This window comes from Silene latifolia, chromosome 8 (genome assembly GCF_048544455.1).
Source record: "Silene latifolia isolate original U9 population chromosome 8, ASM4854445v1, whole genome shotgun sequence".
Taxonomy (NCBI): Eukaryota; Viridiplantae; Streptophyta; class Magnoliopsida; order Caryophyllales; family Caryophyllaceae; genus Silene; species Silene latifolia.
Genome location: NC_133533.1, coordinates 14,349,665 through 14,366,454, shown reverse-complemented (window position 1 = coordinate 14,366,454; position 16,790 = coordinate 14,349,665). Strand labels below are relative to the sequence as shown.

At 39.9% G+C, this 16,790-nt stretch overlaps 2 protein-coding genes across 2 annotated transcripts; one reads left to right on the top strand and one right to left on the bottom strand.

Moving 5' to 3' along the window:
* Positions 1–1,723: 1,723 nt before the first annotated feature.
* On the bottom strand, positions 1,724–4,028 carry LOC141594151 (uncharacterized). Its single transcript, XM_074414336.1, has 3 exons — positions 3,627–4,028; positions 2,811–3,080; positions 1,724–2,686 (listed from the first exon to the last, which is right to left on the bottom strand). Exons 1-3 carry the CDS (start codon positions 3,630–3,632, stop codon positions 2,582–2,584), a joined length of 381 nt encoding a protein of 126 aa, XP_074270437.1. The 5' UTR covers positions 3,633–4,028; the 3' UTR covers positions 1,724–2,581.
* Positions 4,029–4,623: 595 nt separating this feature from the next.
* LOC141594150 (UPF0481 protein At3g47200-like) lies at positions 4,624–6,368 on the top strand. Its single transcript, XM_074414334.1, has 2 exons — positions 4,624–5,355; positions 5,490–6,368. The coding sequence occupies exons 1-2, from the start codon at positions 4,704–4,706 to the stop codon at positions 6,296–6,298; spliced, it is 1,461 nt and encodes a 486-aa protein (XP_074270435.1). The 5' UTR covers positions 4,624–4,703; the 3' UTR covers positions 6,299–6,368.
* The last annotated feature ends 10,422 nt before the right edge of the window (positions 6,369–16,790 follow it).

Genomic DNA, 16,790 nt, shown 5'->3' with positions numbered 1-16,790 from the left:
AGAAGGGATCTAAGAGGCTTAAGGGTATATTGGATGACTGCATCTATATTAGTTGTCTATCATACTTTAAATTTAAAGATAAAAAAAGAGGAGGCGTGTACATGTTGTATGTAACACATGCAATGTTAAACGAATTAAAATACAAATGGATTGTCCTCTTCTGTTTTGTTTTTACCAATTAAACCTCTCCAAACTACTATCTAAGAGAAAAAAAAATGTGTTATCCAATAAGTGTCGATTAGTTTAGCATTAAGTACTATCTAAGTAATATTTATCGTTAATCAAATATGTCAACACTAAAATTGATTTATAGTCCCTTTTACACAATAAAGGCTAAAACATCCTTACGCATTTTACATTTATTTAGACAATAATTTTAGAATCCGTGCAACGCACGGGCATCACACTAGTTAGTACATTAAATATAAGTTTTTGTTAATAAGGGCCTATCTTTTAAACATCGCATTAGGCCCCCAAAATGTTAGGGGCTTAATCGAGTAATTATATTTTGGCGTTTTTTTTATGTTATAAATTTTACTAAACACCCCATTTCATAAATCCTAAATTCGTCACGGCATCCATAAAGTGATACATACAGTAGTCTTGGATAAGGATGTCAGTGGGGCGGGTTTTGGGGGGTCTTGTCCCCCACCCGCCCCACTTGAGGCGGGTGCTGGTATCGTGTAAGACCCGCTCCGTCCGCCCCGCTCCGTTTGTAACCGCCTTACTCATAAACCTAGACAAATTTGTACTATATAAAAATAAGGGTAAATTGATAATTTATGCCTAATATAACTGAGTTTTTCAAATCTTATACCAGAATAATTTTCTTTTAACGTATACCGAAAATCCTCATTCCCTTCATACTCAATACCAAATATCACGATTTGGCCATCTTACCCTTACTATTTACTCATCACCACACTTTTGCCCACCATATTAACCCATTAACCCCACATACTCCCATCACCACCATTCACTTTCGCCCTCCGCCGGCACCACTCTGTCTGGCTACCACCGCAAGTGACCTTCCGCTGGCGTCCGTGCCCAAATTCCTCCCGACGGCATCTCTGTCAAATTCACCCCATATTAAATTGAACCCTTTTACCCTAACCACAATTCAACCCCTACGGCCCTACCCCCAGAAAACTCTCCCCCACTACAATAATCCGTTCCCCCACACTAAAAAACGGTGTCAAAGAGCCTTAAGGTCGGTCAAGTCAGCTTTGCTCGTTCGGGGTATTCGTAACAACATGACCGATCTAAGCGTGCAAAGGAAGATTCAAAAGAAGCAGCATTTGGATCAGGTATGAGGTCTCATCCATCCCGGCGCTGAAATATTGTTTTTTCAAAAGAAAAGTCAAATGAAGCCAGATCCGACGAGTCCTCTGTGTCGAAAATCAATCGCATAAAGGAGTACGTGTATTCAATTGGAGAATTTATTAAATAAAAAAAGAATGAATTTTGAGGATGGGGAATGGGGTTTTTTAGTGGCGGGCCGTACTTCTCTTTGGTAGGTAGTGGTGTCAAGAGTTTTAGTTTTGGTGAGTTTTTGACGAGGCGAAACGTGAGGCGTTGATGAGGTGCAGGTGAGGGTTGTGACAGTGATGTGACGGCGGTGGAGTAGTTTAGATGGGGATTGTGACGGAGATGTGACGACGGCAGCGGAGTAGTGTAGGGTGGGGGTCGTGAGTTTGGGGGAGGGGGGGGGGGGGTTGTGGAATGTAGGTATTTAATTTGCTAGTCGGCCAGGGGTAGCATATGCGGCGACGGAAGTCCGACACCGATGGTGGCGCAGGCAGAGGAGGGGACAAGTCGTAGTGGTGGTGGGGTATATGTGGTGGATAAGAGAGGGAGGTAATGATTAATGTTATGAGGGAAGAGTGGTGGTGGCTTAAATAATAAGTACAAAATCGTTAATTTAAGTTTTTTATGAGATTTGGTAGTAAGTATAAAAGAAATGAGGATTTTCGGTCTAAGTTCTGAAAGAAAATTATCCTAGGTATAAGATTCGAAAAACTGAGTTATAATAGGTATAAATTATCAATTTATCCTAAAAATAAAAATAAAAATAAAAATAAAATTTATGGCTTAGATAAAAAGCCTAAATCGTTTTTCATAAATTTAGACAAATTTCATCTACTTCTTGATTCTTACCTACCCAAATACCAAACAAGCTAAACCCCCACAAAAAGGAAACCTTAATCCTCAAACAATTTTGTGGTTTGAACTTTGAAGAACTTGTGTACTAGTTAATTGAATGTTAAGACCATTTTGCAGAAACTTAGTTGTAAGATATACGAGAGTACGAGACTAGTATGTTTTAGATTCAAGATTTATATTTTTAAAAATTGTTTTGTGAGGAGATAGGTAATTTGACGGGTCAACGGGTACCCACGGGGCTGGGATGGGTTTGAAAAGTTCAACCCGCTGCGAGTCATGGGGCGAGTGTGCATACGCATTATAGTTCGCGGGTGCGGGTTACCCCTCCCCCGCACCCACCCCGCCCCATTGACATCCCTAACTCTTGAAACAAAAAGAATACATCTTCGCATTCCGTAAACAAAACTTGGATAGCTTGTTAAAAATTAATGAAGATACCCAGAAATTTGATGAGAACCAACAAGTATGGAATGCTTGCCTGAGAATGATCTTTCTTCCATCGACCAAAGCATGGAATGCTTGCCTGAAATAAAAAAATCAGATTATGAAATATGATCTTGGTCTCTTCGACAATACTACAATAGTCTTCTTGTGAAGGCCAGGAGCATTTAGTGGATAAATTAGACAGTCTAAAAAGATACTCTTACAGCTTGATTTCGTTGAGCAGCTTCAGTTCCAGGCTGAAGATTGTCTTCCGAATGGGCTGGCGCTTGAGCCACCAGAGATGGTCTTTCTTGTCCTTCTTGATTAGCTACAGCTGGACCACGGCCAGCATCCTGGCTCATTTGAGGCACAACCGGGTTCAGTCCTGGCAGCATGTTCTTTGTTTTCTCTGCATTATTGTCCAAATATTCGGTGTACTGAACCGCTTCTCCTCCCTCCCAATCACCAAACTTAGGTATGTTGACGTGACCCTCCTGAGGTGTAGGACCCACATCTCGGCTTAAACAACTTATCAATTGTATTATTATAATTCACGTAATTTCTCCCGTATTTGTCAGGATTTTGGTAATGCTACCAACTCAAGCAAAAACTGAGTCAATAAAATCAGTAAGTATTTAGATAATTGGAGAGAAAGTAGGTTAGTAAAAGTCGGATTTTGCTCACGACCGAATGCGAAACTCTATTCTCTGAGTTGCATATCGTTTCTCCTTAAGTAACTTGTTGGAGAATTGAAATCTTTTTTAGATAATGTCCAAAAGCTAAAACCTGAAAACTGTGGCTATTTTGGATGGGCTTAAAAATTATTTGTCGATTTGGAGTGCGCTTAGGCTCGAGTAGAGGAGAATTAGGATCAGGAAATAACATCCAATTCGTGTGCGAAAGTTTTCAAGGAGTCAATATTCTTCAATCAATAAGGGACATTAAAGACTTGACAACATTTATAACAAAGAAAGGCTATATGTACCTCAAACTGAACAGAGCACTCAGCAGTCTATAAACAAAAAGAACAGAGAACTTACAGTCATACGGACAGCAGTCTTCAAATAGAAAAGAATACCACGGAGTTCTACATAAAACAAAGCCCGGGATAGCCAAGATACACTCGGGTGGATTTGTTAGAAGTTTATGAACATTTAATGTGACTATAAGCTATTCTCGACAGCACATATTATACTCAAAAATTTGATGAGAACAAACAAGTTGTAGTTTTATAAGCCTGATATGCTCAGCATGTACTTGTCATGCATGTCAACTTGAACTCGAAGAAGAAGCTTTAATCAGACATGCTGTGATAGTGTGATGCTGGCAAGGTGATTTGAGCTTAAAGAAGAAACTTTCCAAGGGGCCCAAAAAATAATTTTGACTTTTCGAGTTTGATTCATTTGATCAGGGTTGATTAAAAGAAAACAAATATTGGGTGCAATTATTTGTTTTTGAGCATATGTCTATTTTTACTGAGCTTATTATCTCAAACTTTATTTGCTTTCGAGCATATGTATATTTTTTCTGAGCTTATTAAAGTTTATAAGTGAGATATTTTTTCCCCGTCAAAACTCAAATTTCACTAAGCTTATATGTAACGCTTTTGAGTTTTAATGTAATTTTTTGAGCTTATTGTTCAAGTAATAAATTCGGAAATTTTATAGAAAAATTCATAATTTAAAAAAAAAAACTCAAAAACTTTATTATAATGCTCAGAAACTATAAAACTGGTGGTAGTACATCGAATGTATGAACTACTTACTGAATTATTTGCCAGTTCAACTTTGAGGTATGTAGTTGTTTAAGTTCTCTTCTTAGGTGACTGAATTAGGCCGCGTTCTTTTAGACTAAAAACTCTTTGAATCGATCTAAACTGAATGTATTGGACTTGAATTGAACTGAAATATATGATGAGGGACAAGGATCCGTTCTCTTGAACAATTACTCGGACAGCCTTTTTCTAGTGGCTTTCACGTTGGTTAGGAAATCTTTACCAAGTCTATAGAGTAGACATTAAGGAAGTAGAAAAATTCAATGCTACTGTATTTAATTTGGTTGTTGATTGAAGATTATATATGAACATATTCTAATTCAAAAGAACATTACCAGCAAATATGCTCACAAAAAGTGTGATGGAAGATCAACAACCATCAGAATGGGTCATATCAATGAAAGAAAAACTGAAGAAAGCTCAGGAATACGCTTCAGATCAACCATGGGAGAAATGGAGCATATATCGAGTGCCTCGTCGCTTAAGAGATGCTCAAGATAACAAGGTTTATGTACCTCAGACGGTTTCCATCGGTCCTTTCCATCACGCAGATGAGCAAGTCCGGTCTATGGACCGCCAAAAGTGGATAGCCCTGTACCGGACCCTGGAACGCACGGGTCATGACTTAAACATGTACCTTAATGCCATCAAAGAAGTCGAAAACTATGCAAGAGCGTGTTATCAACAAGATCTTGTTCATCTTAGCAGTAACGAGTTCATCGAAATGATGGTACTTGATGGTTGTTTCATCCTCGAGTTATTCCATTGTTCCCCCAAGGTAGAAAAATGTCATGATTTGGAAGCTGTCATTTTTAATCGAACGATGATAGATGACATTTTGATGGACATGGTAATGATGGAAAATCAAATTCCTCTTTTCATACTTGATAGATTACTTGAGATGATCTATATGAATGTTGGCAATCCTAATGGTCAACATAGAGAGCAGGCTGCAGCTTTAGCACTCAACTTGTTCAATCCTGAATGGATAACAGGTACATAATGCTGTAAACTTTTTATGTAAGGAGTACTTTTATTTTTCGGAACCTTCAATAAATTTTTTAGAAACCTTAATGTGAATGATTTGAATTTGTACCATGGAATCATATTTCACTTTGGCTTCCAATAGGCACACCGATATCCACAACTGAGTTAGAAGAGCTAAAATCCTCGTTTCGGAACAAAAAGTGCCTTCATATCCTTGATGTTTTCAGGCAAAGCCTACTTCACCAAGAACCTCAACAAAATCTTATGTTCCCACTTAAATCTCGGTGGCAGATATGTGATAAACTTCTACCAGGGCGTTTTAAGAAATGGTATCAATCAAACATACATTCAAAAAGAAAACAAACGCATAGACAAGTTATACACAAGGTAACAGAACTAAGAGAGTCGGGAATAAAGTTCAAGAAACGAAGTACTAACCATTTTTGGGACATTAAGTTCAACAAAGGAGTTATTGAAATCCCTTCCATATGGATACAAGATGGTACAATGTCGATTCTACTCAATTTAGCCGCTTTTGAACACTGTCACCTGAATATCACTGATTCTGTAATTGCTTCCTATGCTATCTTCATGGAATGCTTGATAAAGTCCCCCGAAGATGTGAGCTACCTCCATCGGCATGGAATTATACAGCATCTCCTTGGCCATGATGGTGAAGTCGTCAACATGTTCAAAAGCGTGTCCAAGGAAATGCTAACTGATGCACATAGTAACCGTTATGCAAAGCTAGCTGAAGAAGTGAATGCATATTGTTATCAAAGAAGAAACAAATGGAGAGCAAGTCTTATACACAACTATTTCAACAATCCTTGGGCTATCATCTCACTTGTAGCTGCTTTTATTTTGTTGATGCTTACTGCCACACAGACTATCTATGCAGTCTATTCCTTTTACAGTCCAACCTCCGGAAAAAATGGAAAACAATTGTAAATTTTGTGTGAAAAAAACAAGAACATGTGTGCGCTATAAGTTAGAAATAATCAGATTGTATTTGTAATCTCTCTTTCGTGTTTTCATAACCACCATCACCTTGTCTCAATGCTTCAAATGCCCATGAGTCCGCCTATAAAAGAGTAAGAAAGTCGGATGAATGCCATCTTAATTCTTTGTTATAAAACTCAGAGATTCTTTGTTACCGCTTAATTGTTATACTCCGTATTTGGTAACCTATCTATAGTCAAGCATCATTTGGATCGAATCTTTTTAGTAAATACAATACCACCATTACCCAAATGCCATAAAAGCTTCTCCTCTGATAAGGTTCGAGATAGCACATCTAACCTTACCTTTTTTGTTTAACACGAAGAGGTTGCCTCTAGATGAACTTTATTAAGAGCATCCACAATGGTAAGCTAGTTACTACTAGCTTACCTTTGCCACATAAGATTTTATTACAACATTTTTTGAAATTTAAACTACTACAATGGTAAGCTACTAGTATTGTAGCTTAGATGGGCCCATATGTCAACTACCTTTCATATCACCCATTTAATTAATACATTTATTTGTTTTATCTATAAAATAAAAATTAAAAATTCATATAACTAAAAATAGCAATACGTATAATTGTATAAAGACTAGTGCAAGAATCTATCAACTATGGTTTTCTCCATTAGAAAATTTCCAAATATGCTCCACTAGATCAGCCTTTAGTTGTTGATGCACTTGTCTATCCCGAATGCTTGCATCTCTAGCAATCTGATAATGACATACTGCAAGTGTATATAATATTGTATACTATATAGTAGTGTATCTTGAGTTTGGCCAAAGAAAATACTGCCAAATATAGCCATTTTTCACTTAATGAAGTTGTTGCATACTCAACTAATTCAAGTAGTTCCCCTCATTAAATGCATTTCTGAAAAATGCAATTCTATTTCCACATGTATTATTTTAGTAGGTAGATTTTTTTTGTAGGACCATTTAAGCTACTAGCTCCATGGAGCTAGTAGCTCAATTTAAGCTAGTTCAATAGAAGTGTTCCAATGGTCAAGCTAGTAGCTTGGAATTTTTTTTATTTGCAAGCAAGTCCTTTTGGGAAACCATTGGAGATGCTCTAAAAAGCTTGCCGACTAAATGCTACAAGTAATTAACATTATATAAGAAATTCAGGTTGTTTAGCGAGTCATTATTTTCTCCGTCATGCTCTAGATCATGAATCAATGGAAATGGAAACATCAACAAATCTGTCCATTTTAAAGTAAAATTCAACTTATGCTAAACCTAGCACCAATTTAAACGACATATGGATGTTAAAGAGGCCGTCAAAGGACCTCGTTTGCCCGTTTTTGCATACAATAATAAACATTTGCTTCCGATCATTATTCAGATTTTTCACGGTGTAGTTCACTCATTCTTATGTAAATATAGAATCCTCTAATCCATTGCAAATAACAGTCTCAAAATCTTTAGAATGACTGATGGTTTTATAATTAAAATACATTCATGGACGTACAATAGGAACACTACAATTCTCGCTTTTCTAAGAGTATTTGTTCGAAATACAATACAATGCATTTTAATTATAAAACTAGATAAATCCAGGGAGAACACACTGTAGGGAAATCCAGAGACAACATAGAATACTTTGTTGCAAATAATTGTCACAAAATTATCTGAACAACTGATTTTTGTATAATTGTATAGCATAGAACACATTCATTGACTTATAATACAATCTGTAAGTGACTTCCATCAGACAAATAGAGGAAGAATTTCCTCACAGCTCTGGATATATATATATATCTTTAATATTATTTCTTCAAGGAACGACATTACGTTCATCGTTGCTTCGTCGAAACCAGTTGCTTCGTCGAAACCAATAAAAGCGACGACCCTTCTGGAAAAAAAAAGGAAGGCGTAAAGCAAATGTTAACAGTATCCGTGTTTAAAACAAGCAGATTAATGGATAGAATTGATAGCATTGTTTTGTGTCGGTCTAAGAGGGTGATTTTATCACCCTCGTGTCTTTTAATATGGGTCTTTTAGTATGCTTTTCCTAACACTTGGCATAGGGGTTGATGTGGTTGAACTTGTGTAATTCACCTCGGTTGAACGATTGATCCTCATGAACGGAACCCGAGAGGCATAGAGCACCCTTCAAAGGTTAAGACAAGCACAAGAAGCTCCCATGTAGCCTAGAAGCCAGCTTGAAGAAGTAGGGGTGGAACTTGGAAGAAAAGAAGGAAGTAAGTTGAAGAATTTGAAGCAAGAACTCCCGAGATGGTGCGCAGCCTGCGCAGTGAAAGTGCGCAGCCTGCGCAGGTTGCGCAGCCTGCGCCTACGTCAGAGGTGCCTGCGCATTTTGGTTTTAAACACGGGCTTAAGGAAACATTCCGTGTTTTTGGGCTTGCTTTGAGGCTTTTAACCTAGGAAGGAGTGCACCCATATATATACCCCTCATGTTTGAAGACCTAATTATCACCTAAGCATTGAATAATCTCTAGAAAATTGTAGTAAGCAAGAACAATTTATTTGGCATTCAAGTTGTAATCTTTCTTTGTTTTTGGGTTGTAAGCAAACTATGGAAGGCTAGTTCTTCCCTTACTTGATGTAATTTGATCAAAGTACCCAACTTTGGTAATTGTAAGACTCTTAAACCTCTCTTTATTTATCTAAAGTTCCTTCCTTGTGCTTAATTTCTTTTGTTGAGTAATTGAATGTTTGGGTTGGCCATCCTTGCATGTTATTTACTTGACTAGTGCAAATCCTAATGAAATGGTTTAATTTAGTTGGGATTGTTGAAGCAAATTTGTTGTTAGTTGATTTGGTTTAAAGGATTCTTACAACAAATAGGAAAGTTCTTGTCTTTTGCTCATTTGTATGGTTTAATCTCATGAGGAATTGATCCTAGCTTCATCTTTTGGTAAATTCTTAATGCTCATGCTTAGTCTCTTTTCATGGTTTAATGATTTGTTGCTTAAGCTTGAAGGGTATGTGTGGATGGTTTAATTTGCATGTATCAACATCTTGAGATGATAGTATTGGGTAGAAAATTGTAAGAGAGGAATAAAAGAGTCAAGCTTTGTCATTGTTGGGTTACTAAGAGAGAGTTACATCAAGTATTCCCCCTTTATATTGAATCTTGCATACTAGTTGTTTGTAGAATTGTCTCAATAGGAAGATATTCAAGTTCTACCCATATTTCCATGTTTGTTTCTCGAAACCAATCTTTTTCCATCTATGTTTTCCACTAGTTGATCCTTGTTAATAGCCATTGTTTGTGATTATTTTCTTTTGTTAAGTTTAAATTGTCATTAGGTTCTTAATTAGTAAGTAGAGACCTACTTAATTGTCAATAGTTTACATTTCAAGTCTTTAGTCTTAACCCCTTCTCTTGGGTTCGACCCTTTACTTCCGCTTTACTATTGTTTTTATTGAAAGTTAGTAGAGTCAAAGTTTAGGCTATAAATTGTTAATTTGGTAGTTAATTCTAGTATATTAGCGACCTAGTCTTTTGCTTACCAAATTTTGGCGCCGTTGCCGGGGAAGGGCAACATAGCTAGAACTTGAGTTTGTGAATTTATGTTTAGTTGTTTTATTACTCCTCTTGTTGTTAGAAGTACTAGGAAGTTCTAATTTGTTTGCTTAGTGCGAAGGTATATGTTTGGTTCCCCACAACACGGTGAATCAACTCCCGTGGAAGAAGACGCTTTTGGGGCCTATTCTTGGCTATTCACTAACCCTTGGTACCGAAGGGCCCAAAGAGACCATATAGTGGAAGAACCACCCTTAGAAGCCCCTATTGAAGAAGACCCTATTGACGTGGAGCCAATTGAAGTGGAATACCCTTCAATGGCGAATGATACTAGAACTATTAGGGAGCTCCGGGCAAGAAATTATGACACTCAACCTCTTTGCATTGCCTACCCACCCATGGGGGCTAATGCCAACTTTGAATTGAAGGGCTATTTCATTCACAACCTCCCAAAGTTTCATGGACATGCGGGGGATGACCCAAATCGCCATCTTTCCGAATTCCATATGATGTGTGAGGGTGCAATTCCAAATGGTGTCACGGAAGATCAATTTAAGTTGAGAGCTTTCCCATTTTCCCTTCAAGATGCGGCAAAAGATTGGTTGTTTTACCTTCAACCGGGTACAATCCGTACTTGGAAGGACATGAAGGCGGCTTTTCTTGAGAAATACTACCCCGACTCAAGACATAACCATGCAAAGAAAGCCATCACTTCTCCGGAGCAAGATGCAAGTGAGAGCTTACATGAGTATTGGGAGAGATTCAAGAAGCTAGTTGCTCAATGTCCTTACCATGGCCTTAGTGGTGATGACCTTTTGGTCAACTTTTGTGATGGTCTTACACAACAATACCAAATCATGGTTAATTCCGCTACGGGTGGTGGAGTTGACAACTATTCCGTGGCGGAGGCAAATGAAATCTTAGAAAGGTTGGCCGCTAGCACAAGGAACTATGGAAGAAGCCGAGGGTCAAAGAATATTAACTCCATTGAGACATCCTCTCCTTCCTCCCACAAGCTTGAGAAAACCGTGGATGATCTCACAAAAATGGTTGCTCAACTAGTGGGGAACAATCAAGGAGGAGCACAAGGATCTAATGTGGAGTGTAATTTTTGTCAAGGGCCACACCCAATGGAAACTTGTCCCATCATGGAAGAGCAAGGACTAAGCAAGGAGAATGTGAGTGCCATGATGCACGGTCAATACAACTCTAGGAACCCCAATGGGGGAGGGTATTATAAGTATGATCCGAGTGGCAATACTTACAACATTGGGTCAAGGGACAATCCAAACCTTAGTTGGGGGGGAGATACCTCCAAGAGCTTCCAAAATGGTCAATTCAACCACTTGAAGAACTCCAACTCTCAAGGACAAAACTCCAATTACCAAAGAAACAACAATCATCAACAATCCAAGGGAGGATCCTTCCAATTTGGAAACCAAGGAAACCAAGGGAATTTCCAAGGTAACCACAAGAACTTCCAACAAGGAGGGGGCTCTTCCTCCCAAGGAAATGAAGATTTGTCTACAAATGAGATGTTTAAGATGATCATGAAAGGGCAAGCCGAAAATACCAAGAGGTTTGACAAAATGGATGCGGACAAAATTTCAAGTGATGCTAGGGTGAAGAATCTTGAAATCCAACTTGGCCAACTTGCACAAGAAATGGCCAAGAACAATCAAAGGAACTCTAACTCAATTCCATCTACAACATTTCCACCAAAGGAAAATGCAAGCTCCATGACTTTGAGAAAGGGGAGAACCCTAGAATCTCCCCCAAAGAAGAAGAGGAAGGCCAAGTCACATGAGAGGGTCATTGACATTGAGGAACAAATTGAAGAAGAGCTAGTGGTTGAGAAAGAGAAAGAGACACCCTCTAAAACTAATGGAGAAGAAGAGAAGAGTCCCTTGAGGAATGACAAAGAAAAGAGTGAAAGCAACAAAACCAAGGATCATGTTGAGGAGATCGAGAAAGAATATGTTGTGGAGGTACCTTTTCCTAGTGCTCTCACACATTCTAAAAGAGTCGCAAGGGATGAGGATCTCTATGAAACTTTTAGGAAGTGTGAAGTAAATATCCCTTTGCTCAATCTTTTGAAAGGTGTACCTAGGTATGCAAAGTTTCTCAAGGAACTTTGCACACCTAGGAGAAGCCCAAGGAAGGGAACCCAAAGAGTACGGGTAAGTGAACATGTCTCCGCAATTTTTAAAAAATCACTTCCCAAAAAGTGTGGCGACCCGGGAATGTTCACCATACCATGCTCTATTGGGAACAAGAGTTTCACTCATGCTATGTTAGACCTTGGTGCATCAATCAATGTTATGCCATATGCCCTCTATGAGACTTTGGGACTTCCACCATTGAACAAAACCGATGTAGTGATCCAACTTGCGGATCGCTCAAACATATACCCAAAGGGGATGGTGGAGGATGTGTTGGTAGAGGTAGATCATTTAACCTTCCCGGCCGACTTCTATGTTCTTGACATGGAAGCCGACTCGAGGGCCACTCCAATCCTTTTGGGGAGGCCTTTTATGAAAACCTCTAAAACCAAGATTGATGTGTCTAATGGGAACCTCACCATGGAATTTGATGGAAAGAAACTCACGTACAACATCTATGATGCTATGAAACAACCTAGCGATTCACATTCATGTTATTTCTTAGACATCATTGAACCAATTACCTCTCAAATTTATATGTTGTGTCATAGGGACCCACTTGAGGTGGCCCTCACTAACAATGTCGAGAAGGAAGGGTTGCGGTTTTTGTTGTCTCATGATGTGCAGGAAAGTATAGAAGCTTTGGAAAAGGAAGAGCCCTTAGAAGAATCTAGGGGGGAGGAAGAAATGAGAGAAAATGAGGAGGACATCCCGAAACAGGGCGCAGCCTGCGCATCTAAGCGCAGCCTGCGCAGTTCGGCGCAGCCTGCGCATCTCACCAGCGCAGCCTGCGCAGTTCTCAGCTCCACCCAAGATTGTTTTTCCTCCTCCTCGTATGATTATCAAGCTAAGTTTCTTCCTCTAGAGGCTTCCCTTGAAAGACCACTTCCCTCAATCATTAAACCACCCACCCCCGATCTAAAACCACTCCCCGACCACTTGAAGTACGTGTTTCTTGGGGAAAACAACACTCTACCTCTCATCATTTCAAACCGCCTTGAGAGTGATCAAGAGAGGAGATTGGTGGATGTCTTGCATAAATACAAAGGAGCCTTTGGATGGAGCATCGCGGATATAAAGGGAATAAGTCCAAGCACTTGCATGCACAAAATTCGATTGGAAAAAGATGCAAAGCCCGTCCGGCAACCACAACGGAGGCTCAATCCACCTATGATGGAAGTTGTCAAGGAAGAAATTATCAAACTTCTCCAAATGGGTATTATCTTTCCTATTAGTGACTCCCAATGGGTAAGTCCTACTCAAGTTGTGCCAAAGAAGGGAGGGGTGACGGTAGTCAAAAACACTCAAGGGGCATTGATCCCCACCCGTTTGCAAACGGGATGGAGGGTGTGTATTGATTATCGCCGCCTCAACCAAGTCACTTGGAAGGACCATTTCCCCCTACCCTTTCTAGATCAAATGCTAGAGAGGTTAGGTGGGAAAGAGTACTATTGTTTTTTGGATGGATATTCCGGGTATTTTCAAATCCCCATTCACCCGGAGGATCAATCCAAAACAACCTTTACTTGCCCATTCGGTACTTATGCTTACCGCCGCATGCCTTTTGGATTGTGCAATGCCCCCGGCACTTTCCAACGATGCATGATGAGCATTTTCTCGGACTATGTGGAGCGCATTTTGGAAGTCTTCATGGATGACTTCACCATCCATGGGGACTCATTTGACTCGTGTCTAGACCACCTCGCTATGGTCCTATCACGGTGCATAGACTCTCACCTTGTTTTAAACTCTGAAAAGTGTCACTTATTGGTGAGTAGCGGAATCGTGTTAGGGCACATAGTGTCGAAAAGAGGGATTGAGGTGGATACGGCGAAGGTGGGTGTGATTAAAACCTTACCGTATCCATCTAATACTCGAGACGTGAGGTCGTTCTTGGGACACGCGGGTTTTTATCGAAGGTTTATAAAAGATTTCTCCAAAATAGCTAACCCCTTGTGCAAACTTTTGCACAAGGATGTGGAGTTCGTGTTTGATGATCATTGTAGGGAAGCATTTGACTTGTTGAAGGAGAGACTTATATCGGCCCCAATCATTCAAGCACCCAAGTGGGATCGTCCTTTTGAGATCATGACCGATGCAAGTGATTTTGCCATTGGAGCCGTATTGGGACAAAAGGATGACAAAGCTTCATATGTGATCCAATATGCTTCCTCTCTCTTGAATGATGCTCAACGAAACTACACCGTCACCGAGAAGGAATTCTTGGCGGTGGTATATGCTCTAGAGAAGTTCCGCTCATACTTACTAGGAGTCAAGGTGATTGTCTATACCGATCACAAATCCATCACTCAACTTGTGAGCAAGAAGGACACCAAACCAAGATTAATGAGGTGGGTTCTCCTACTTAGTGAGTTTGACATAGAGATAAGAGAGAAAAAGGGATTGGCAAATGTGGTGGCCGACCACCTAAGTCGACTACAACTTAATGATCAACAAATGCAACAAATGGGGGTAGTGGATGGGAGTTTGCCTCATGAATCTCTTTATAGTTTGAGGATGACGGAGCCATGGTATGCCAACTTGGTAAACTACATAGTCACCAAGAAGTTTCCCACCTCCCTTTCATCTAGCCAAAGGAACAAGATCAAGTCCGATTCTAGGTTCTATATATGGGATGAGCCATATTTGTGGAAAATGTGCCAAGACCAAGTCATCCGCCGTTGTGTGCCGGATGTAGAGATCCCGTCCATCCTAAAGCATTGCCATGAGTACGCTTGTGGGGGTCACTTTGGGCCGCATAGAACGGCACGTAAAATCCTTGAGTGCGGTTTCTATTGGCCCAAGTTATTTAAAGATGCTCATATTTTCGTTACTACTTGTGATAGGTGCCAACGTTTTGGCAACATATCACGTAGGAACGAAATGCCCCAACAACCGATGCTCTACTTGGAAATTTTTGATGTTTGGGGAATAGACTTCATGGGGCCATTCCCTAACTCCTATGGATACATCTACATCCTCTTGGCGGTCGACTACGTGTCTAAGTGGGTAGAAGCCATCCCCACAAAATGTGATGATGCAAAGACGGTGCAAGCATTTGTCAAAAGCAATATATTTTCAAGATTCGGCTTCCCAAAAGCCATTGTGAGTGATAGGGGGACTCATTTTTGTAACAAGGTGATCTCAACCTTGCTTCAAAAGTATGGTGTGCTTCACAAAGTTTCTACGGCATATCACCCCCAAACAAATGGCCAAGCGGAAGTCTCTAACCGGGAGGTTAAACACATCTTGGAAAGAACGGTCAATCCCGACCGAAAGGATTGGAGCAAGAGGCTTGAAGATGCTCTTTGGGCTTATAGAACGGCCTATAAGACCCCAATCGACATGTCCCCGTATAGGCTAATTTATGGGAAGGGATGCCACCTTCCCGTAGAAGTGGAGCACAAAGCCTATTGGGCAATCAAAGCTTTTAATCAAAATGTCGATGAGGCGGGATTGCACCGAAAGCTTCAAATACAAGAATTGGAAGAGCTTAGGCACAATGCCTATGACAATGCTAGCATCTACAAGGAAAAGGCTCGGTCTTGGCATGACAAGATGGTCACAAGAAGAGTTTTCAAAGAGGGAGAAGATGTGTTGGTTTTTCAAAGTCGACTCAAGAATTTTCCCGGCAAGCTAAGGTCAAAGTGGTTTGGACCTTACAAAGTCAATAAGGTTTTTCCCCACGGAGCGGTGGAGGTGGAAGACCCGACCTCGGGGAAGGTGATAAAAGTGAATGGACAAAGGTTGAAGAAGTACTACAAAGGCATCGCACTACAAGGTGAAGAGGATCTTCTTTTAGAAGATCCAATTTATAAAGATTGATTCTCCAACAATGACTTTGTCGAGCCATCGACGTTAAATAACGGCAACTTTTGTAAATATTCCCTCTTTGTAGCATAGAATTTACTGTTTTCTTGTCAATTTATTTACTCTTAACGCATTTTAGAAGCATGCATTATGGAATCTTTTGAAAGTTTGTTGAAGTGTTTGAAGGTAGTAGGATGAAGCTCCTTGGGAAGCGTGCCCAAGTCGTATCGGGAGGTGAAATGACTCGGGACACCATCTATACGAGTCAAATGAAGGAAAAGCACGAAAGGAAGGCCAAAAATCCCCACAAAGAAAAAGTTGATAGCAAGCTTTTTACTCGACATCCCGAGCCAGGGCGCAGCCTGCGCAGTGGAAGTGCGCAGCCTGCGCAATTTGGCGCAGCCTGCGCAGTCGAAAAGCGCAGCCTGCGCAGGAAGCAAACCACGGGATTTCAAAGGGCTTTTTACAACCCCAAACACATTATCCTTCATATTTTTTCGACACCTTATACCTTCAACTTCCATATTCCCAACTCAAACTTCATCACCTTCATCCAAATCCACCATCAATCCTTCAACAAACTCCTTTCTTTCATCACGATCACCTCTCAACCCCACCCAACAACTCAAATACTCACTTTCCCTTTCAAATTTCTGATTTTCCCCAATTTTATCCCAAACCCTAACCTTGTAAATTGTGGTGACAAGTTCGTTTCAAGAGATTTCTGGGTGATTGAAGCATTCTTGGAAGGGTTTTTAGCATTATACTTCAATCAACTAGCATTTTAAGTGGATTCGGGGAGGTATAACAACTTTTCCCATCTTTTTCTTTACTTACCTTGCTTCCATCAGGGATTTTGTGTGTTTACATTGAATTTTCGGATATTTTTGATTGATTGTTGTCTTTAATTGCTGGGATAAACTTGTTTTTACGAGAAAGGGAGAGGTATTCAACAAACATCACTTAATCCCAC